Source organism: Sarcophilus harrisii, chromosome 2, assembly GCF_902635505.1.
Source record: "Sarcophilus harrisii chromosome 2, mSarHar1.11, whole genome shotgun sequence".
In the NCBI taxonomy this organism is placed as follows: domain Eukaryota; kingdom Metazoa; phylum Chordata; class Mammalia; order Dasyuromorphia; family Dasyuridae; genus Sarcophilus; species Sarcophilus harrisii.
Window position 1 is genome coordinate 191,091,058 of NC_045427.1, and position 25,410 is coordinate 191,116,467.

At 33.9% G+C, this 25,410-nt stretch overlaps 1 protein-coding gene across 2 annotated transcripts in view; it reads left to right on the plus strand.

The window, feature by feature from the left end:
- The window catches only part of RSAD2 (radical S-adenosyl methionine domain containing 2), a 29,483-nt gene that overhangs the window by 392 nt on the left and 3,681 nt on the right, over window positions 1–25,410 (plus strand). The window contains exons 1-4 of one of the 2 annotated variants that reach the window (XM_003757889.4): window positions 12,070–12,493; window positions 17,678–17,839; window positions 19,970–20,199; window positions 24,866–25,015. In XM_003757889.4, the coding sequence (XP_003757937.1) occupies window positions 12,145–12,493; window positions 17,678–17,839; window positions 19,970–20,199; window positions 24,866–25,015 (891 nt within the window). In that variant the 5' untranslated portion in view covers window positions 12,070–12,144. Of the gene's footprint in view, window positions 1–12,069; window positions 12,494–17,677; window positions 17,840–19,969; window positions 20,200–24,865; window positions 25,016–25,410 lie in introns of those variants that run through there. The other variant, XM_031951188.1, reaches the window with a different exon arrangement.

Below are 25,410 nucleotides of genomic sequence, written 5' to 3' on the forward strand. Positions count from 1 at the left end.
AAGTGGGTGGGGCTGAGGATACTGTGGCTTCTCTGTACCGTCTTGGGTTGCTGCTTTGATGCTAGGCTCGGGGGTGAAATTTCTGGACCTGGTTGGCTAAAGCCTGTAATTTGGAAGGGAAAGGCTCTAGTATCAAAACTTATATCAGAATTCCGTTTGGAGTCAGAGGAAGTGAGTTCACATACTGGCCCCACCACTTATTACTAATATAATCTTGGGCATGTTATTTAATTTATCTTGGCCTTAGTTTCCTCGTCTTATCTTCAAGAGGAGGTGTAGTAGATGACCTCTGAAATTTCTTTTAGTTAAAAATATATGATCCTATAAATTTTATCTCCCTAGGTCTCAGTCTCCTGATCTGTAAAACTAGGGAATTAAAACAGATGGCCTAGACTCTTAATTTATGATAAATGATTGATACCAGCCTTCTCCCCTTCTGCCCTCCTCCTCACCTCACTGGATTGTAACATCCTCGAGATTAAAGACTTTTATGTCAGGCCCTAAGGTACAATGGAAAGAACATTAAAGTTGGGGGTCTAAAGACCTAGTTAAAGCCTTGCCTTGGTCACTGTTACTTCTGGGTAAATTACTTAAATTATCTGAGCTTCAGTTTCATCATCTATAAAATGGGGATAATATCTGAATTATCTGCCTCACAGAGTTCTCACTTTGCAAATCTTAAAACAATATACAAATGTAAGCAATTCTTGCTGATTTTCCTATTTCTACTGGAGCCTTTTTTTACATGCTAAGCTCTTGAGAAATGTCTGCTGAATTTAAATAGTTCATTAGTTAGTGTTAGTTTATAGGCATTGACATCATTGTTTAGTTTTTCTGCTCTTTGAAATACTAGCGCCAACAAGCCAAACCCATTACTCACTTAAGTTACAGAGCCTTGACCTGTGATTTTTAGCATTGAAGGGCAGCATGTTTTCTGCAATTTAAAGCACTGATAGAAGTTAATGACTTTTCCAAGGTCACATAACCAGTAGTAGAGGCCAAATTTGAGCCCAAGTCTTATTAGCTTAGTCCAGCTCTTTTCCATTATACCATCCTGCCTCTCATTTAAAGCCTATAAATTCTGTAGCAGAAGCAATGCTGACAATTCCAGGAATGTATTTGATTGAATGATGATAATAACAACAATGATGATAATAATAATACTAGCAATTATATTTATGTAGCACTTCACATGTAGTGTCTCATTTGATCTTTACAATAACTATGGAGGTATGTGCTATCATTATTCCCCTTTCTGAGAAAACTAAAGCAGATAGTACTTCTCTAGAATCACATAGTAAATATAAATAAAATAGCAAATAAGTTCTATATAGCTAGCAAAATAGGAAGCAGGATGTTGTGCTGGAGACTAGCATGCTTTAGAAGTTAAAGAGATAAATTTAGAATCCCTAATTTCCTTTAAAACTGAGCTTAAATAATATTTTCTACATAAGACCTTTCCCGATTCTTCCAGTTACTAGTACTTCCATCTCCCTCACCAAATAATAATAAACAACTTGTATTAATCTTACAAATATGTATATTTATTGCTTATCTTTATTTTGCACATTTGTATGTGTTATAAAAACAAGTTCCTTGAGGTTAAGGAGTGCTTCATTTAAGTCGTTGTACATCCCAGCAAAGAATAGGTTCTTAATAACTGCTTGCTGGTTGGTTGATTGTTTAATCCTGGCTTTGTGCATTATCTCTGTCTCTGATTATGTTAACTTTTTTAGCCTCAGTTTCCTCTTCTATAAAACGAGTCATTTGAATTACATAATATTTAAAGTCCTTTCTATCTCATTCTGTGATCCTGTAATATGAAAAAGATACTCAAAAGGAGGCGTTTCACTTTGTTTTAACCTAATGCACAAGCCAGTCATGGCTTAGTTTTGAATCATAGGATATTACTTACAATGGAAACTTAAATAGTGAATAACCACAAAGTGACACAGGTGGAGAATTGCTGCTCCTTAACTGGTAAATATGATCACTGATGGCTATGGTAAGTCCAGACCTATGAGCTGTGTAATTTATAATAGACCCAAGATTTTTGATCCTAAAGATATAAGACATGTATTCCTCCCATAGTCTAAGAATTTGAGTTACTAGTCAGGAAACTACCTTGTGACTGGACTACTTTACCTACCTGGGATCATAATTACCACTACTATTGCTTGGTATGTGCTTCCATATTCACAATCTTCAGGCCAGCATCTCAACCCTTGAAAGTATTTGCATGTTACACTATCCACTTCCTGGTTTTCCTTCATATCTTCCAGCTGATTAATAATCACTTATTCCTTCTTATGCTTATACCAACATTTGAAAAGATGGAAAGGAAGAATTCTGATAAAAGTGGCAGTAACTATATTTTCACTTCTTAGCCCTGCAGTATCCCAAAATACCAATGTAGTATGGGGTAGAGAAGATTTCATGGGAACAAGTTAACTGTTTTTGTATTTGAAGGTTTAATTTGAAGAAGTTTTTATGTCCTTCAAAGACTAAGTGGAAATTTATAATAGTAGCTTACACAGAACATTTTTAGGGAAAAGGAAGAGATAGGAGCTATGAAAAAAAATTGCTACAAAATAGAAACCTAAACAGAAAAGTGAAACTTAAGATATATTTAGTTTTGCTGTAGAGAAATTCAGAGGGAGGATTACAAGATAAATGATATTTGCCACCATGGTTACTTATTGAACCAGTTCGAAGGTCAGTAATTCAACTGCTGAGCTGCTCAGTTTCAAGCTGAAATATTACTGGGATGATGAGTGACTTGCTGACAAACTGGGGTTCAAGGAAATGATGTGTAGTTTCTCAGCCAGTCTCTCACCCTGTGCCCTCTTATTATCAAATAGATATTTGAAGGCAAGTACAACTGTCCATGATTAATATAAGTTGTTCTAGATAACATCTAATCATTCAGTCTTTCATTATCATTTACTTAAGAGGTGAGATAATACCATGACAACAACAAATAACAATTTTTCACTTGGGACTGTATAGGGAAGACTAGCAATCAGGACACAAGGTCTGTCCTAGTGTTTGTCCTATGATGTCCAAGTGAAAACTTCTTTCCCCTTATCTCTTCTCTCCTTCTGTCCCTTACTCAAGCTCCCCATATATGTGAACCTATATCTCACTTTAAAACCTGCTGTGTTTACTACTACCAGTTTCTAAACCCTTTACATATACAACATATATATTATAATAGATTATATTATTAAACACTATATATTACTCATAATATATATAAAATAATACATAACATATATAGTCACATAATGACTTTGTGATGCGTTTTATGATCCGCTACAAAATTATAATCACTTGTTTCTTGACAGAAGATTAATAGAAGAAATATTTTACCAGAATGGGAAGGTCTCGTGTCTTTCCTCTCTATCTTGCATCACCTCATGTATCTGACACTTTTGAACAGATAAGATTTAGAGTAATTGATTTCTATCAAATATTTGAAGGGATATCATATTGAGGAAGAATTAGATTTGTTTTCTCTTTCGCTCTCTCCTCCTCTCACAAACACACAAACACACACACACACACACACACACACACAGAGGAAGAACTAGGGAAGTTGAGGTGGAGTGGGAAAAAGTTACAGAGAGGTAGATTTTCATTCAATATAAGTTAAAAATATCAGAATTATCAAAAAATTAGACTCCATTGGAAAGTACTGGGTTTCTTTTTGCTAAAGTATTTAAAGCAAAGGATGAATGATCAATATCAGAGATTGAGGGGAAAGAGAGTAGAATTCCTAAGCAGGTAAAGTATGTGTCAAGTGATGATTATGCACTTACTACTTTCAAGGGATGAATTAATCAATAAAAATTTAGTAAGTGCCTATTATGTGCAAGCTGATGTTACAGAAGCAAGGTGTGTGTTGTCTACATGGGGAATGTGTGACCCCATGGGTTTATCTAAATATGTCTTACAGGGAGGAGATTGAGACCATGAGTTTAACTATTCTTTTCCCCTCAAAGAAGATGTTCTGATCTAGAATTTTATCTTACTAGCCTTTTCCCAAATATTGCTATTCTCAGGGGAATGATTTAACTTCAAAATGTATTTTCTTGATATTATGCCTATTTAACAAGGAAGAAATTCCTGAAGCCCACACTAGCACACACTGGCTCTTCTACCTCTCTCTGCCTCTATGTCTCTGTGTCTGTATTTCTCTCTTTGTCTCCCTATGTCTCTCTGTCTCTGAATCTATTTCTGTCTCTCTCTTTCTTCTCTTTCTCTGTCTCTTTTTTGTCTCTTCATATACATATATATGTATGTATATGTATATACATATGCATTCATGTATATTATAACTATAAATTATATTTCATATAATTAACTGTTATAATTATAATTAATATATACACAATTTTATTTTCCCAGCAAATGCCATTTACATGATAACCATATTCTAATGAATATAAAATAAACCTATTCATTCTAGCCAATAACAAACAGAAATCAGAGAAATTATATAGATTTGAATATACAAGATAATATAGGGGTAGCTATATGACACAGTGAATAGAGCACACCAGCCCTGAAGTCAGGAGGACCAAAGTTCAAATGTGGCCTCAAACATTTAACACTTCCTAGCTGTGTGACCCTGAGCAAGTCACTTAATCCTAACTGCCTCAGCAAAAAAATAAAATAAAATAATAATACGCAGGGTAAATGAGCTGTCCCACTAGCTTTGAAATTTTTCAGTTCAACAGAAAGTTTCTGGTCTCCTCCAGGGGGGAATTCCTTAGTCTATAGTGTGATAAACTGGTAATGACAGCTCCCTTACATGCTGGCTTTTTCCCAGAGTCACTTGTTGCAGGGATCTCTTCCTAAAGAGTCTTATACAAATAGAGAGTCTTACACAAATAGGCTTGAGACCCAGTATATGTATGTATGTGCATGTATATTGCCATGCAATAAGTATGTTTCAGTTATATTTAGAAAGAATTACGTGGACATTGGAAATTAGCTTAAACCCCAAAGGGCCATCCCTGTTGTTCTATGTACCTTCTTTTGGTTCAGGAGACATTCATTTTTGTGTCATTCTTTTCCCGGAATGGCAAGAGGCTAATAAGGGTCTAGGTTCAAAAAAGGAGTATGTGTTTCAAGGATATTAAGATAATTGGAATGGCCAGAAAAGAAGCTTCCCAATGAGCACCTTTACTCCATCAAGTTATCCATCTGGTCTTGTGCTGAGATCACAAAGGAACTTTCTATTTCTCCATTCCCTATTATCTCAGATTTGGCAAAATTTCCTGAAACTTGATGACAATGCCCTTTATCCCTGGGAGTAAATATGTAGGAGACACATTTGCACTTTCAACTTTGCTTTCAAAGTTCCTTTACACTTTCACTTTGCATTTCATGGAAAGGCAAGTCATCTTGAACTCAAATTCTGTTTCATCTTCTGTTGTTACCAGAAGATATCATGAAAGCATTAGGAAGAGCATTAATACCTGACCTGAACCACCTGGATATCTTTGGTTTCAAGGAAAGTCATAATTTCCTATACTCATGAAATAATTTAGAAACTTTAAAAGATTTTTCACATATATTGTCCCCAAGAGGGTGATAGGGTAGGTATTGCAATTCTTTTTATTTTTGTAAGAGAAAAATAAAGTTTAGAGAAATGAATTATAGAAAGTAACAGAGCAGGTAAAAATTCATAAAAAGTGAAAAAATCAATGAAAAAATTTGTAATTTATAATTTTAAAAGAAAAATTATACACTTGTAAATACATATTGGCAAAATTTATAAAATAATTAAAAGTATAAAAAAGGAATGTTAACTGTTATATCATGAACTAAAATAGCTATATGTAAATCTCTGTACTAAAATCTAAGGTATGGAACCTCTCTCCATTTATGGACTCTACCTTTTTTTGTTAGGAAAGATGCCTGCAGGGTGGTGGTGGCTTACTTTTGAACTTGAACTCTAGCTCAAAGGATATAAATAAAAAAAGTAAAACTGGGAATATAAATAAAAGAATAAGAGTCTTCCTCTGCTTTTGATAAGTTCACATAGGGGCAAGTCTTAATTCTGAAAGGGGCCTTAGAGATCAATTAGGCCAACCCCTTCCTCATTTTGCAAATGAGGAAACTTCAGCCCATGTTTCCTGATTCTAAACTCTAAACTCTAAGTTTCAATATAGCAAACTACATGGCATATTGATTTTCAAGGGCCACAAGAGTTACAGTAATCAAGATATCAGTAGCAGAGAATAATAACAGAACTCTCATCCCTAAAATATTTTAAGTTTTATAAATCTCTTTCCTCATTATGTTCCTTGGATGACTAATAACTGAGGTTGAAGCTATAATGATACTTGGATTAGTAAATATCTAATGAGTATTAGAATTGGATTTCAAACCCATGTTTCGCATGACTCCATGACTTCATTCCACTTTACCCTACTATTTCCTCTACCTGAGGGATTCATCACTACCCTTAGCATTGAAATTATCTGGATTTCCTTTAGATGAAACTATTTGGAAAAAGGGTCAAGAAAGAGGAAATGTATTCAATATGGTGATTGATACAAACAAATATTGTGAGTTTTGTTCCAGACAACCCCAATAAATCCTGTTTTTAAAAATCCTATTGACTATGCCTTTAAACCCAAATCACTTTGGTTTTCATTGAATGGCCAATAATAACCCTCGGTCCCAAGCCTTTGTGGCTTCTGGTTTAGGTTCTGCTTTCTGTTTTCCTCAGAAACTTTGAGGTTCTTACCTTCCCAAATTGATATTTTGTGATGATAAATTGGATGCCAACCTAGCCCTTAGTCATTGAATGGCCATTGCTTCAGACACACTGAGACCTGGGAGAGGTCTTAATTTAGAAAGGCAAAAATCACTGAATACTGGGCTATCACTAGTTCTGCCATTGGACTTTGATGACTCTGGAGAAGAGAGTGAGGTTGATGTACCACTATGCTACCCCTAAATCCAATTCATACACAGATTATGACACAGATAACTCTTGAGAGATATTATTGATCTGCTTTGAGAAACATAAAAATAAATTAAATACCACTTATAAAATAAGTCATTTTTTTATTTTCTAGTGTCAATAAAAGTGAAGTTTATAACATTCTGTAGTCTATCAAGTGAATAATAATATGTAAAATCTATGTACCTTAATTTTTAAAATTGCTGAAAAAAGTTAACAGTCTTCATTGATTTGTTACATGTTTGCTGATGATTGCCTTGATATTGGTGACTACTGGATTGATAAGGGTGATGGTTGTTGAAGATTGGAGTGATTATGGCAGCTTCTTTTTTGTTTTTTTAATAACTTTTTATTGACAGAACCCATGCCAGGGTAATTTTTTACAACATTATCCCTTGCACTCACTTCTGTTCTGATTTTCCCCCTCCCTTCCTCCACCCCCTCTCCAAGATGGCAAGCAGTCCTACACATGTTAAATAGGTTACAGTATATCCTAGATACAATATGTAGGTGCAGAACTGAACAGTTCTCTTGTTGCACAGGGGAAATTGGATTTAGAAGGTATAAATAACCTGGGAAGAAAAACAAAAATGCAAGCAGTTTACATTCATTTCCCAGTGTTCTTTCTTTGGGTGTAGCTGCTTCTGTCCATCCTTGATCAATTGAAACTGAGTTAGATTTCTTTGTCGAAGAAATCCACTTCCATCAGAATACATCCTCATACAATATCGTTGTTGAGGTATATAATGATCTGATTATGGCAGTTTCTTCAAACAACAGTGAAGTTTATTTAATTGATGGATTCTCTCACTTGAATACTTAGAGGTCTTTGTAGGATTATTAACTGGCCTACTTTCATTATTGTAATGTCTCAGGAAATAGACCTGAAATGGCAAGAATTAAAAAAGGAGATAGCAGTCAGAACACGTGCATTTATTAAGTTTGCTATCTTATATGAGTATAATTCTTGAGCACCCCAAAATAATTGAAACATCAAAGCAATATCAAAAAGTAACACCAAAAAGTAATATTAATAATCATTGATCACAGATCACCATAAATTTGAAATATCGTGAGGACTGCCAAAATGTAACACAGAGACACATTATGAGCACATTCTGTTGGGAAAATGGCACTGACAGGCTTGCTCAACACAGGACTGCTATGAGACTTCAAATTTGTGTTTTAAAAAGCACTGCACTAGAAGTCAGGAGACTTAAACTAGTATTAATTCAATAAATATCTGGTTATATGATTTTGGACAAGTCACAAAATCTGTCTAGACAACTCTGAGGTACCACTTCACACTTGGCTATGATGACAGGAAAAGATAATGATAAATGCTCAAGGGAATGCAGGAAAACTGGGACCCTAATACATTATTGGTCGAGTTTTGAAATGATCCAACCATTCTATAGAGAAATTTGTAACTATGCTCTAATGATAAACTCTTTGATCCAGCAATGTCACTCTTGCATCTGTATCTCAAAGAGATCATAAAAGAGAGAAAAGGATCCACATGTGCAAAAATATATATTACAGCCCTCTTTGAAGTGGCAAGCAACTGGAAATTATGTGGATGTCTATCAATTAAGGGATGGCTAAATAAGTTATGAGATATGAATATAATAGAATATTATTGTTCTATAGGAAATAATGAGCGGATTGATTTCAGAAAAGCCTGACAGATTTACATGAACTGATAATGAGTGAAGCAAGCAGACCAAGAGAACATTGTACACAGTAACAACAAGATTATATGATAATCAACTGTGATGGACTTGGATCTTCTTAACAATGCGGTGATTGAAGACAATTCCAGTAGACTTGGGATGGAAAATACCATATGCATCCAGAGAGAAAACTATGGAGACTAAAATATGAATCAAAGCATAATATTTTCACCTTTGTCTTTGCTTGTTTTTTTACCTGTTTTTGGTCTTATTTTTTTTTTTTTTGCACATGACAAATATGGAAATATGCTAAAAGAAGTGCACATGTTTAATTTATATCAAATTATTTGCCGTTTGGGGGAGTGATGAGATGATAGGAAGAAAAAAAATGAAATACAAAATCTTATAAGAGAAATGTTAAAAACTATTTTTACATATATTTGGAAAAATTTAAAAACTTGAAATTTTTTTTTTAAATAGAAAAAAATCTGGGTTTCAGTTTTGTCAAACTCAAAAAGGAATTTGGATTATTTGGTTTCTAAGTACCCTCTCACTTGCAATATTTTAAAGTTTTATAGAACTTAGAATATTATGGATTAGATAACACAGCATATATGTTGGAATTAATAGGTATATTGGAAGCCTTAGAGGCAGCTGGTAACAGAGTGGAGAGACTACTAGACATAAGAGTCAGGAAGACCAGAGTTCAAATACATCCCTAGACACTTACTAGTTCTCCAACCCTGAGCAAGTCATTTATCCTGTATTTGTTAGTTAAATTTGAAATTAAAAAATAACCTGTATCACATGAGGACATTGTGTGGTTCAAATAAATATTTGTAAAAAGCCCTTAGAACAATAGCTGATAAAGAAACTTCGTAGCCCTGTGGATAGAGCACAGGTTCTGGAAGTAGGAGCACCTGAATTCAAATCCAGACTCAGACTAGTAAATGTCTCTTTACTACTATTTGACCTTGGGCAAATCACTTAACCCATTTTGTCTCAGTTTCCTCATCCTTAAAATGAGCTGGTAAAGGAAAGAACAAACTACTCCTGTATCTTTGCCAAGAAAACCCCGTATGGGATTATAAGAAGTCAAATAGGACTAATAGACTGAACAATACCTAGCATATGATAGGTGCTATGTAAATGCTTATTCCCTTCTTTTCCACTTTCCCTCTTCACATATTGTGGAGATTCAATTTATTGTTCAATAAATATTCTTTCTCTGTGTCTCTGTCTCTGTCTTCCTCTCTCCTTCCCTTTACCTCCCTCTCTCCCATACACATACGTCTCTTTTTCTTACACACACACATACACACACACTGTATATATACATATATATGACTTTTTTCTTCATTGTGATGATATTCAATAAATATTCTGCCTCACTGAAAAATAGACTCAATCTCAGAACTCACCTTTGAAATTTGATAGGTCAGCTTCTATTTAGAATTCATACCTGAAGATCCCATTCACTCTTCCAGCTTGCCTAAGCCCCAGTCTCTTCGCCCATATTCAGGCTTCATTACCAACTACCTGCTAGACATTTCAAACTTGGTATCACAGAGAAAAATTAAATTCACATAAAAACTGAATACATTATCCTCTCCCTCCCAAACATTCCCTTCTTCCAAAGTACCATCTTTATATTGAAGACACCACTATTTCCTGCTCCTCAAGATTGTAATCCAGACATCACATTATTATCAACTTCTCACTCTTTCTTGACCCACTTATCCAATCAGTTGCCATTTCTTGACATTTTTACCTTCACAACATCTCATGACAATCACTTTCTCTCCAGACATATAGCTACTACTTTAGTTCAGGGTCTCATCACCTCTAAATTCAGAACATCTTAGGCACTGTTGTTAAATAATTTTCCTTAAGTACAGTTCTGAACATCTGACTCCCATATTCCTTGATCAACTTCTAATTGCTTCTAGGATAAACTGAAACTCTTCTAATTTAACTTTCAAAATCCCATCCAACCTATTTTTCCAGGTTCACTGGACATTATTCCCTATCCAGCACTCGATGGTATAGTGATCCTAGCCTTCTGTCTTACAGAATCCCTCTTTTCCTTTAAGAAATAACTCAGGTACCATCTTCTGCATGAAAGCTTTTCTGAGCCTAAACTTGTATTTAACTAGTTTGTATACATTTTGTGTGTATATGTGTATTAACTTTTCATTTATGCTGTGTATTATTTGTTCTAATTGTTGGTGTGGTGCTCAGTCTGGGTCATCTCTTAGGTTTTTATCAAACCTGTTCATAAGATATACTAGTACAGACAACAGATGATTATTTGAATAATATATGCAGTCCAGTATGCTCATCTAAACTGCAATTAGAAGATGGCTCCCAATTTCAGTTTTCAGATTGAGGTTAAGTTGCTTTGATGGGGAAGGAAGGGATTGAAGAAAAGAACAGTTCTAGAAGATGCAGGGAAACTGAACAGTATTACACAGCTTCTTTCCAAATATCTAATGAAATTTGATCAATAAGATAGTTTAAAATAACAGGTACTTTTCTGAAACCAATATCCCTGGAAGACATAATTATGTTGTCTTAGAATGTCAGTGAGTCACAGTTTATTTTTTCATATTCACATTGACCACATTGAGGGGGAAAAAGCAACAATAAAGAAAATAAAATGTATATAGTTTAGTCTTCACTCAGAATTCATTACATCTCTCTCTGAAGGTGAACAGTATTTTATCAAGAGTCCTTTGGAATGGTCTGTTTACAGTTTATGGTCAATTAGTTAACTCTTACAGTCAAAAGGTGCTGGGACCACAGTATCTGATCCTTGATGAGTGCCAGGAGATGAAAGGAATGAGAAACAAAAAGATTTAAGATGCAAGCATCTTTGTTCCTTTTTTAATTATGGAGTTGGTATTCCAAAGAGTCGTGGGAAAAGGCAGACTGATTTGGAATGAAATAATGGGAAGATTATAATTGAGAGAAATGACCTAACTCTAATATCCTCCTCTCAACTCTAGTACTTTGCTTCTATAAAGCTAAAAGTCATCTGTTATAAGTTGAGGGATATCAGACAGCTTGAGTGAAGCTTCAAAGCAGAGCTAAAAATAAAAAGAACTTCAGAAAGTTTCCCCAAAACAAGACACTGGCCCACTGGAAAATATCTTCCAAAGATTCTCAAATGCAGGACTAGTGCCCTAAATTAAGCTAAGGTATCCAGAACACTACGATGTTGTGCTACCAGCAAACAGTGAGTGAAAGGGAATTCCAGATAAAGTAATTTCGTTTCTTCATAACATGGATTATGCACTTTCTTGTCTGGGTTCCAACTTTCATTTCACTAAAGGAGGAAATTGAAACTACTCAATTGATAAGAAAAACAAGACATCCCACTTACCACACGTGACACAGAAGCTAGCCCATGAGAGCCTTGTTATTTAACAGCAGGATTTGAAGTGAGTTTCAGTGGTGTGCTGTGCACAGCAGCAAGAGTTGGCAGAGATGTGGCTGCTCACGCTCACAGCCTTTGCTGAGAAGCTACTTTATGTTTTCAGCCTCCAGCTGACTTCTCTGTGGAAGATCCTGATACATTTATACTCCTCATTTGGAACACTGCTATGGTCTGCAGGTGGCAAGAGGAGTCAGCACGGGAAGAAGAGAGGAGAAATAAGAGAAGGGACTGCAAGAGAAGAAGATGTATCAGGGCACTCTGTTAACCCTGTCAGTGTCAACTATCATTTCACACGCCAGTGTAATTACAAATGTGGTTTCTGTTTTCACACTGCTAAAACATCATTTGTACTTCCCCTGGAAAAAGCCAAAAGAGGTCTCCTTATGCTTAAAGAAGCAGGTAAGTCTGACTTGAACTTCTTTAATTCCTAGAATAAAATGCTGATACCAGGCTGAAAATTCAAATTCTGACTCCACTTCCACTTATGGGAATTTAGAATTTGGAGACATGTTAGAGAACACTGAGCCCCTGAATTCCTAACTTTTTTTGGTGTAATCCTGAACCACTTGGCTATCAGATAAAGCCTACAGAGTCCTCTCAGAGTGATGTCTGTTGCCTATCATTCATAATTGAAGGATATACTATATTTCAATTGGAGGAAAATAAAAGATGCAAACGTTTTCTCCTATCCAAGGTCACAGACTTCTGAAATCCATGGAACTCGGGTTTAAAACCCCAGATCTGGTCAGAGTCCTTATTTTTACGGATGAAAAGGCTGAGGTTCAGAATAGTGAAAGCAGCTTGCCTGAGATTGCCTAGTGAGTAGTGATAGAGTCAGTACCAAAAAGGCTTCTTACTCTAAATCCCATGTCCTCATACTAACTGTGTGAACTTAGGCAAATCACTTTATCTTGAAAACATATATAAAAAGAATGAGTTGAACATGATGCAAAGATACTTTCCAGCTCTAAAATCTTATGATTATTTCAGTATGTTATGTATTTGGAGGTGTGTAAGTGTGTAAATCGAGGGATCAATGATACATTGAAACAAAATCTTTTAACAGGCTGAAGGTCTACCCTAGTATACTGTTCAGTGCATTTTTCCCCAGCTAACACTTTTTTCTGTTTTAAAATGCTAAAATAAAATTGACAAGGAATCCTTGGCCCCTCCTGATCCTACCAAATCTAGTATAGATTTATATCCCACCAGAACATGTCAACTGGGTGTCAGAAAGGAGGAGGAGGTAAAGAAATACCTTATCAGGTGAGATATTACAAAAGAGTTTATTGCACCACAGAAAAATGTTCAAACAAATAAATTGATAGGGATATTACAGAAGGTTTCAGGGCTTTATAGTAGAATTTGATTCTGACTTATTAAGGAAACAAAAAAATACTTAAACATGGATGAATTTTAAATTGCATCATTAAAAGAAGCTTTCAAATTAAAATCACTTGAGTATTAACTTTTTTCTAAATTATTTTGGCTTAGGCATTCTAGTGCAGGAAGTGCCTATAAATACTTTCATTGGATGTCATCTTGCTTTCTGAGAATTCTCATGAGAGCAAAAGTTGGGACACATAAAAAGAAAATCTCTCCTTAACTAGGGGTTGGAAAGTAGTAAATAAGCTGAAATTTGTGCTACTGAATTTAAGTCTAATCAGAGTTTTTTGAGCAGATTGATGTTCAGTGGACAACGGTTCACCAAATGAATACATGGTACCTGTGTTAATGTGTCTGTTCTCAGGAGGATAGCTCATTTATCTCTTCATTAAAAAAGTCACAAGCCAACAATTTGCCTTCCAGGAACAATTTATGATTTTGTCAGCTTCCCAATCACTGGGCACATACCCTGTAATAACAATATGAGTACAGTACTAAGTTAAACAAGCAGATTCTAATTTGAAAGCAGATGTGTCAACAGATTGTAATCATGGCATACTTTATATCTGTGGACTACTTCAATCCTCCAAATAGAAAAATGGAATCTGGTCACTGAGGTTGGTTAACTATATCTTTCTAGGAAACCATAAGCTTTATAACGCACTTTGCTCATAACTGTCCTATCATTAATTACATTTTACATATGAAGAAACGGAGACTCAGAGAGTTAAAGAAACTGCCCATAGTCACATAGCTAGTAAGTTGAAGTCAGAACTTGCCCCAAGCCCATGGACTCAAGGTCCATTGTACCTATACTATATTGCTGTACATCTAACACTGAAGTTTGAATGTGAATATTTGTCATCATGATATCATGAAATATCAGTTGCTATTTTGAATAATTGAGGAGTATTTCAAATATTTTATCTATAACTTCAAAACTGATTGTGAGAGTAGATAAATATCTTAAATTATCTAGTCCAAGAGTTCTTAAATTGGTATTGATGGGTAAACAAATTGGGTCCCTGGATATTTGTAAAGGACCTAAGAATTTGTTTTTTAATATTTGACAATTGTTTTTCATTATTATTGGTTTTCCTTGCAATCCTATATATTTTATGTCATGAATTTTGTATTATTATTCTGAGAATGGGTCCATAAACTATGTCAAACTGTCAAATGGGTCAAAAATAGTAAAAAGGTAAAGGAGGGGAAAAGGTTAAGAACCTGTGAGTAGTTATACTTCTGTCTTCAAATCCAGCCTTTTTTTCACTGCAGCATGTTGCCTTTCCCAGAATATGAAATATTTTAGAATGATGTTTCCAGAACCACAACAGTGACTGTAAAAAACTTTGTAGGTTTTGAGCAGAGAAATATAAGAGAAATAGAAACAACTTCTTGACAGTACTCAGTCATTGTTCAGTTGTGTTTCACTCTTGTGACCCATTTGGAAGTTTTCTTGACAAAAATACTAGAATGATTTGCCATTTCCTTTTTCCAGGATTAAGTGACTAGTCTAGAGTCATACAGCAAGTAAGTATGAGGCCAAATTTGAACATAGGAAGAGAGTTTTCCTAATTCAAAACCCAGCCTTTCATCCTCTCTGCCACCTAGTTATCCTAGATTTTCTACCTTTTTTTTTTTTTAAAGAAGAAATGTTTAGTGTTCAAAGATACAGCTCATTTTGAATGCATTACTCAATCCCCATCTTAAGATGGAGACAATGCGGACTTCAGAACACAAGAATATTGATCATAATTTATCTTAGTTATGACTCAGAGTAATCATAGTGAACATCAATTATAGTATGAAATCATAGTATAGTAATGCTTTAGGTAGTGCACTGTTGATGTGTGAAGGCCTATTTGCCCCTTTGCTGACTGACCACAGAATATTCCACTGCTCATAGTGTTTCATTTTCTCTGGACCTTTGCAGATCTCTGTTATCATGGGATATACTTCTTTTCATGAATTATTATTTATGCTTCTACCATCTGCCACTGATTCTTCTGCCCATTGCAGATTGATTCTGCACACATGATTCTCCATTTTTCCCATTTTTTTCTAGTTTTTCTCTTTCCTTTCTTTGTAGCTCTCTTATATTCCTAGATTCAAAGCCCCACAAAGTCTCTTGTAGCATTGTTGTTTAACAAGGCAATGGTATTCTAGAGAACAAAGTAAAAAGATAGAGCATGTTAGCTTGTATTTTCACTGGTGTTTATATTTTGAAAATACATGTGTTTAACTTTCAGATCTTTGAAAATGTGGTTTGTGTGAAGGCTTTGTGTCATAATATTTATCTTATTTTAATAGTGAGGATTTTTTCATTACTTCTTTTATTTCTCTTTAATACTTAAGTTTTTGGTCCAGACATAAGATTTCATAGTATGTGTTGGGGATAGTGGTATAAAGGGGACTTTTGGGATGAAAATTACATTCATTAAATCTTTTGATTTGATTAATTAACGACAACATATGAGAGATTATAAACAGCTGCTCTTGACATTTCCCAAGGTAAAAAGCATTACAGTTAGAAAAAATTTAGATTAGACTTTGGGAAATTGAAAATATTCCCAAGAGAGGTTGCGATAACACCCTCATTTTACAGATGATGATCTAAGATAGGATGATCCAGGCACTATGTTGTCTCCTGATACCATGATGTCTCCATCTTAAGAAATACATGCTTTTTAACTTTCTGAAGTTATTTGGATGAAAAGACAAACACACTTACAATTAGGACTGATCATAAGTCAAAAAAAAAAAAAAAAGCTGTCACCAAAGATTCCCTTCTCCTCTCCTTGAAATTCTTGGGGCTGAGCTGGATAAGCACTGTTATTCCTAGCTTTTCTTCTGCTATTTGTATAACCTTGGCCTTTCCATTCTTTGGCTTTCTCATCCATCAAAAAAAAAAAAAAAAAGATTTGGACTAGAGGATTGTAGGTAGAAGAAGGAAAGGATGGAAGGACAGATTGAATTAGATGGCCTTTTATAACCCTGTCCAGATCTGAAATTTTGTAATTTTGTGATAGACTTAATAAAATGATCCCCTTACCACCTATTCCCTACCCAATAAATTGCCTGCTAACCATATAATTTCAAAATTCTATCCTATGTCCCTGAGCTATGGACCACCACCTCATTAAATCTTTCTTGACTATTTTGGATTAAGTCATTTTCTCCTTAATCTATGCTTGTATGTGTTAGTACTCATGTCTATACAACTCCTTTTGGCACATTATTCACTATTATTCCATATTCCATTGCATAATAATCAAACTTTCTTGTCTTCTCATTTAATCCTCCAACTGAATTGTAAGGCTATTATTGAGAGAAGAGACTTCAGACCTTTAGATTTAGAGCTGGAAGGAACATTAGAAATACTCTAGTCCAAATATATATATATATATATATATGTTTTATTGATGAGAAAACTGAAGAATGGAGAAGTTAAATAGTTGAATCAAGGTTGCAAAAATAGCAGGAAGGACAGTCAGGAAAAAAAAGCTCAGTTTATAAAATCCAAGATCATAACCCTGGAGCTAAACAACAACAACAACAACAACTTAGAGAACAATTAAGCCAGCCCTCTCATTTCACACATGAGGAAACTGAGGCTCATGGAAATTAAGCTATTTATCCAAGATCACATAGATGGAAAGCAACAAAGAAAGGAATTTGAATGCAAGTCTTCTGACCTTAAATCCTCCAAATCGCATTATATCTGACGTTTCTTTTTTTCCTGGTATCTTGTACAATGCTTTGTACATTTCAAATACCTACTATGAATTAGATATTGCTCAAAAACGGTTGATAATTAAATCCAATGAATTAAGATTATATTTCAATAATCTAAAAGCCAAAAGTTTTAAAACTAAAGTTATTTTAACATTTAAAAATACTGTATAACAATTATTAATATGAACATTATATTAATTTTCTACTTGTTTTTTAAATAATAAGTTTTTTCTATGTACTTAAAAATTGCTAAGTAATTAAAGGATTATTTATAAATTAAAAAATCCAAACACAAAGCATTCTGTAAAGGTCAGTTATTATCTACCTAGTAGTTCCTAGTGTCCTACTTAACTATAAGGACTTTATTGTGGCTTCTTGACAGCAGCCTTAGCATTTAGCAGGTGTATAATGAATGATTGTTTAATTTAAAATAAAAAAAATTCCTCTGCCATTTGACAGGTATGGAGAAGATTAACTTTTCAGGAGGAGAGCCATTTTTACATGATAGGGGAGAATTCCTAGGCAAGTTGGTGAAATTCTGCAAAAAAGATCTAAAACTCCCCAGTGTCAGCATTGTGAGTAATGGAAGCCTGATCAGAGAGAGATGGTTCAAGGATTATGGTGAGTGGCATTCTTATGTGTTTAGTATTTTGTGTGCTACTTTTTAGTAATTTTGAAGTCTATTCTTTCTCCTGGATGGCTCCTAGGCCAACTGTGCTAGGAAACTAAAATAGGGAAAAAATCAAAACTCCCAGAAACTTTCTGCAAATTATCTGTACAGTTTGAGTTCAGCAGAGACCTGAGCAAGTAACAATCATGGGTTTTGGAGCTGTAAAATTTTTAAGAAATTATGTAACCCAGATTCTCTTTTTTTGTTTTGTTTTGTTTTTTTCTGAGGCAATTGGGGTTAAGTGACTTATCTAGTGTCACACACAGATTCTTTTTCTACAGCAGAAGAATGAAATTTGGAGAAAGAAAATGGTTTTCACCAGCTTATCCATTTAGCATGAAATTAAAGCAATATCTGAGCCTAGGCCTTCTGATTCCCAATACATGATATCATCAGATCTAAAATATAGCTCATGGGACAATTACTTTGAAGACCATCTAGTCCAAAGCCCCTTACTTACAAAAATGAGGAAACTGAAGAGACTGGTTTGCCCAAAAGCACACAGATACAGGAAGTAATTAGCTGAGATGGGAGTTCAAACTCACTCAACTCACATCTTCAGATTTCAAGATGCAACTTGAATGATAATCAATGAATGAATCAAGAGAAGTGTGTTCTAGTTCCAATCCTGCAACTGTCTAGTCTTAATAAGTGAACAAGTCTTTTGACTTGAGTTTTACATCAATTAAATCGGGGTATTGAATTAGGTCATCTGTAAAATTCCTTTTTCTACACTGTGAATTCTCTGGCTCTACAGGTAAAATTTGGCATTATAGGAAGGAGGAACATGAGTGATGACACAGATAGAACATGATCATAAAGTCATGGGATCATAGAATTTAGAATAAGAGGAGACCTAACATATCCAGTCCCCAGCTTCTTAAATTTTGGGTTGTGACTCCCATATGAAGTGTCATAATTGAATGAGGGGGATCACAAAGTTATGACTTATTATCTATAAATGTTTGATTTATATATCTATTTTATATAGTTTTATATCCAGGGTCACATAAAATTTTCTCAGCAAAAAGAGGTCATTAATGGAAAAAGTTTAAGAAACCCTGATCTAGAGTAGCTTCCCTAGACTAGCACACTAAATCAGAGAGGAGAAGTAGTATACTCAAGGTCATATAGGCATTAAGTAGCAGAGTTGGTAGTTCCTATGACTCCAGTCATATATTTGGATTGACTATAATGGAAAAAGATACATTGGAGGACAGCTGGAATTAATAATTAAAAAGCTAACATTAATATAGCTCTTCAAGGTTTTCTGAACACCTAGTATACATGATCTCATGTACATTACAACAAGTCTAGGATGCAAGTACCATTGTTATCCATTTTTTACAGATAAGAAATGTAAGATTCAAAGATTTGTCTAAGGTGAGATAGCTAATAAATGTTAGAGTTTTCTCTTTACTGAGAGAGTTGGACCATATGAAAACTCTTTCACTTTTCTCATAGTTTATGTTTCTATGTCCCTTACTTGACACTTGGCATTTTATATATATATATATATATATATATATGAATAAATATGAAAGGTAATAAATATGAAAGGTTATAAATATTTCATATTTATTGCCTTTCATATTTATTCATAATTTTCAAAATATATATGCATAAACAGGGAGATTTGCAGTAGGAAATATTGCCTTACATGTAACACAAATTACAATAAATTTATGATTGGACCACACATGAGTAAGAATCTAAATCAAGCTAATCCTCACAAGTCCATTCCCTAGCCAAACTGAGGCTACAGAAAGCATTTTTGTATATGAATTATGTTTCAGGAAGTTGGGGAAAAAAATAAGAGAAAAAAAAACAACTAGAAAGCTATGTTAGATTTCATGGTTTCTGAACCTTCTCCTCACATAGACACATATATGCATGACTATATTCATATATACAAATACATGCAATATAAACTTTGAGATATACATATATAAATGTAATACAATGCATATACATATATATATTCATATATATTTGCATACATTGGTGAAGATTTATAAGTTATTTACTATACCTAGTTTTTTGAAAAGGAAAAAATGAATACTTTGTTTTTTCCCCTCCAGGTGAATACCTAGACATTCTTGCTATTTCATGTGATAGTTTTGATGAGCAAATCAATGCACTGATAGGCCGTGGACAAGGGAAGAAGAATCATGTGGAGAATTTGTGGAAGCTGAGGAGGTGGTGTGCAGATTATAAGGTTGCTTTTAAGATCAATTCTGTTATTAACAGATTTAATATGGAAGAAGATATGAATGAGCAAATTCAATCTTTAAACCCTGTTCGCTGGAAAGTAAGTACATAACAATATTTCTCAGATTTTTTTTAAGTAAAGCAACATTTTAGAGAAGTTATTGATGGCAAAGTTAGAGACAACTCAAACTGAGTGAAGACTCCCAGCTTAGAAATAAGGGATTTATGTCGTAGTTTCATTTGTGCTCTCCCCATTCTCAGTTCTCCATCTACAATATGCTTAGTAATACATCTGAAATTAATATTACATTAATATCACCATCTTGTCTCATGTAACTTTCACCCATATCTGTCCTAAAACCTTCAAGAGAGGATCCATTTACCAGGCCACAGATCTTTCTCTGGTTCTTCTGTTTCTCCATTTACAAAATAGAAATAGTAATCCTTGGGGAGACAATGAGGGGAAAAGCCAAAAGATATATTAAACAATTAGAAACTCCTCAAAAGAAAGGCTATTTAGTGTTACAATTTTCTTTAAGATAGTGATAGGAACCAGATTTGTAGTTTAGTTGGCTTAAAAAACTTCCATTTGAGAAAACTTCCTCTCCTAATTCAGGTCAACATCTTTCTTTCAACTCTATATTCTCTTGAGTGAAAACTGAGATTTAGATTTTTTCGGTTTTATCTTTGTTAAATCCATGGGCTTCCATCACAATTCTCCATGTAATACATGTACCCCATATTCTTTCTAGCTCTCTATATTGTCTTTTGCTATTAGAATGTAAGCTCCCTGAGAGCATAGATTTTCTTGTCAATGCATCTCTACTCTTGGCCTAGTGCCTGACTCATAGTAAAGCACTTAATAAATGCTCGATCTAAAAATCCAGATTTCATCTGATCTTACAATCTTAGAGGGGTGCTAGCCTAGAGTAATGAGAGACTCTGACTTACCTAGGGTCACAAAACATGTAAAAATTCAATAAAAATCATTATTTATGTATGAAAATGGCTCTTTAATAAATAATCTTATATCTCAAAGGGCAAATAAATTATTACAAATAGAAAATATAAGAAGCAGCCTAAACCAGAAGAAAGGGAGCTAGTCTTAAAGTAAGAGAGATTTTGCATTCTAGTTTGGCATCTTGCCTGGGAGTTCCCAGCAAGTCTTTTAGTCTTTCTACTCATTAGGTGGCTCTAAGATGATAAGATGGAATCCTGCTTCTAATATTTTCATTTGTTTCATAAAAAAGGAAGAATCTTGTATTTTGGAAATATTTTTAATTTTTTGATTCATTTTGTTTCATTGTATTAATTTCTAAAGGTATCCCTATACTTTTCCCCACTTGAACATCCCTCTTACAAATAATAATAATTAAAAAGAAAGAGGGAGATACAAGCAGTTTAGCAAATTCAAACATATATATTTAATCTGAAAGTATATTCACCATTCCTCACCTATGTTCTTCACCCCTGCAACGAAAGAAGGTGAATTTTCTCAATTCTTTTCTGAGCATTTTTACAGTCTTCAGTTACTTTTTTTTTGGTCATTGTTCTTTCTGCTCAGATTTTTGTAGTCATTTTGGATGTTGTTTTTATTTTTCTACTTCATTCTGCATGTGTCCATATAAATCTTTGCATGTTTTTCTGAACTCTTCATATTCATCTTATGCTACAGTCATATTATATTATATCAGAATGGACTGTGATATGTTTAGCAATCTCCAAATTGTTGGACATTTATTTTGATTCTAGTTATTTTCTAAAACATTAATTTTTTTTTCTATTTACATTTGACAAATACAAGACCTTTCTGTTATTTTATCTGCTTGGGTTGTCTTCTCAGCAATGAAACCTCTATGCCAAAGAATATGAGTCATTTAACCACTTTTGAAAAAAAAAAACATAATTTTAAATAGTTTTCTAGAATGGTTGTATTGCTCAAATAGTGTGTTAGCAGAAAACTTTCCATCACTCCACAACAACTGATTCTTTTTATCTTTTTTTTTTTCATTTTAGCCAACTTTGGGGACATAAGGTAGTATATATTAGAGTTCTATTAGTTTGCCTATTTCTTATTGTTGGTGATTTGGAGGACTTCTGATACAATAGGAAAAATAACTTACTCTAGAAGATGATCTCAGTCAAATTCCTTTTCCAAAATATACAACTTTTTAGGTCCTAGTTTCCATAAAATAAAGAATGCAAACTATAGAAAGTCTGAGATTCCTCCCAGCTCTAAATCTATAAACCTAATCTTCTGTAGTTGTTAGTAGTTTGGAAGTCTTTTTTTCCCCAAATAATTGTTTTTTCCACACTATTTGACTGCTATCTATGAAGAATGACTTTTAATGTTATGTGTCTATGTTCATATTTTATATATCTGGTCCTTATCAGAGATATTTAATGCAATTTTTTTCAATTAACAATTTTCTTTCTTATCCTTGTTGCACTGATTTAGTTTCTTCAGAAGATCCTTGGTTTCATATAATTGAATTTTCTTAATCTTTATCATTTGTTTGATCAAGAATTCTCTACTATAGTTATGAAAGATGTCATCAATCTATTTTTCTCCAACCTTTTTTTTTTCTTTGCAATGTGACCTTTTGCTCACATATTTCCATTTGGAACTTATTGGAATATATGATATAAGATGTTAGTCATAAACCTAGGGTATGCCAAAATGTTTTGCAGTTCTCCTAGCAGTTTTTGTCACATGGAGAGTTTTTCATGAAGTAATTTATTTTCTCTATTTTATTGAATACTATGTCAGTAGATTAAACTGGTTCCAAATTTTATATATATATATATATCTTGTTTTTTTTCCCTCTATTTTTTTTGGCCAATACTAAGTACTCTTCATGAGATCCTGCTTTATAGGATAATTTAAGAATGGAGAATGATAAGAAGAAACTATATTCAAGTACCATAACTTGAAAGAAATATTCCATTAGTGAGCTTTAATATTTGGGAGGGGGTAGTGAATGATGCCTTACTTTTTACAATAGAGGGTTCATTGTAATTGGCAGCTTGCTAAATATTGATTGTGCTTCAATATGAAATAATACTTGGGTCTCCTTCCTACCCCAATTTTGGCCCATTTATCACACCAGAAATATAGAACTTTAGACTTATATGATGTAATCATCAGCCAGAAAAAAATTTACTAGGCCAAAACCAGGGCCACAAGGAAAGGTTATAGCATCCAGGGAAAAAAGGATGGGTTGGTTGGAGTAATTATTTAGTGGTTTTAATGAAAGATATGAAACATTAAAGTATGCTTTTCTCCTTGAAGGGAATTAGAGACTCATTCTCATTTTCTTCTTTTTCATGTGATGGGTTTAGACAAGATGATGACTGAGATCCTTTTACGTCCTTTCAGTGATCTTATGATCTAGTCAGACCCTGAAATTCAATAATTCTTTAATTATCCATTTGGAAAGAGTTCACTCATATAGTCTTCTACAAAGTAAATCTTGCCAAAAATATATACCAAGTTTATCTTATGTCTTCCATTAAGCATAGAATTTTTTATTAAAATATACAGGTTAATTTTAAATGTGGGCTATTGTAATAATCTCCTAATTTAACTTCCTTCCCTAAGCTTCTTCCTGCTCCAAACTATCCTCTACACAATAGCCAGTTATATTGTTAAAGCACAGATCTGAGCACTTCAGTCCTCTGCTCCATGTATGCTGGTGACTCCCCCGCTTTAGGATCAAATACAGATTCTTCTGACATTTAAAGCCCATTATAATCTGATGGCATCCTACCATGTCTGCCTTGTTAAACCATTTTCTTCATATAATCTATATCCCAACCAAACTGGAGTTCTTGCTGTTTTTTACACAGTTTTCTACCTCCTGTGTCAAAGTCCTTATATAACTGTTCCCCATGCTTGAATTCCTTTCTTCTTTATCTTTACTTTTTGTAATCACTTTTTAAAATATATATATATTTCAGTGATATTCAACTATCTGTTACCATTTAGGGTTTTTTAGGTAAAGATACTGTAGTGGTTTGCCATTTACTTCTCCAGCTCATTTTATAGATAAGAAGCTAAGGTAAACAGGTTAAGTGACTTATCCAGGGTTATACAACTAATAAATATTTGAGGACAGATTTGTTCTTAGCAACATGAGTTTTCTTGACTTCAGACTCAGAACTCGATCCAATGTGCAAACTAGCTGCCACTTGGAAAAACTAATTTCCTCTAAAATTTAGTCCAAGTTCCACATCCTACATGAAATCTTTTCTGGTTCTCTCCAAAAGCTAGAGCCTCTCTCAAATTCCATTGTATTTATTAATATTATATATACTTGTATTTGTATATTCCCCTTAAAACATGTAAATTCTTTGACTGTTTCCTTTCTGTCCTTGTTTTCCTGTCACTAAGTGACTTGCACATTTTCCTGAAGCAGATCAAAAAATTATATTAGTTGAAATTTACATTTAACCTATCTGGCACTTCCTGGAGTATGCACAAGAATAAAAGATATTTTTTTATAAATATGAATAACAATTAATGTTGTTATTTAAAGCATCTGTTGAATTTTTCTATGCTGGGTGAAATTCTTCCTTCTTTACAGACCTTCAAGAACTACTTACTTGTCCCTAAAGTGACTTTTTTGTGTAACAAACTTTTGTTTAATTCAAAGGGAGTTTTGCGTATAAAGGAGAGAGGAAAGTGAGCTGCAGGAGAGCATGCTCTAATGCCTTCATAATGAAAGGTACTTTGAAGAAAACAATGATAATTCTCTGTTTTTCAGGTGTTCCAGTGCCTTCTTATTGAGGGTGAGAATGCTGGGCAAGAAGCCCTGAGGGAAGCAGAGAAATTTGTTATTAGTGATGAGGACTTTGAAAAATTTCTAGACCGGCACAAAGGCATCTCCTGTTTGGTACCTGAATCTAATAAAAAGGTAATAATGAACAAGAGCTATTTCTTTTACTGCTAGAGAAATCTAAATTAAACACAATCATTGTTAAATCAGTTGTTTAAATCGGGATGGGACTTCAGAAGAACATCTAGAACAAACCTCTTTGTGTTACTGAAACCTAGTAAGCAGAAGACTCTTGCTCTATGTTATATAGGTAGGAAGTAGCAGAGGTAGAATTTGAACCCTGATCTTCAGACTTCATATCTTTAAACTCTTTCCACTTTACCATAAGGAGTATTTAGGGTCCTGAGGAACTCTATTTGAATTCCTCTTCTCTGTGACCTCACATAAAGAGCTAAACTCTCTTGACCTCAGTGTCCCGATCTCTAAGTTTTTGTCTTGTGGGTGTGTATATTATTAAAGAATTTTTTTTCAGT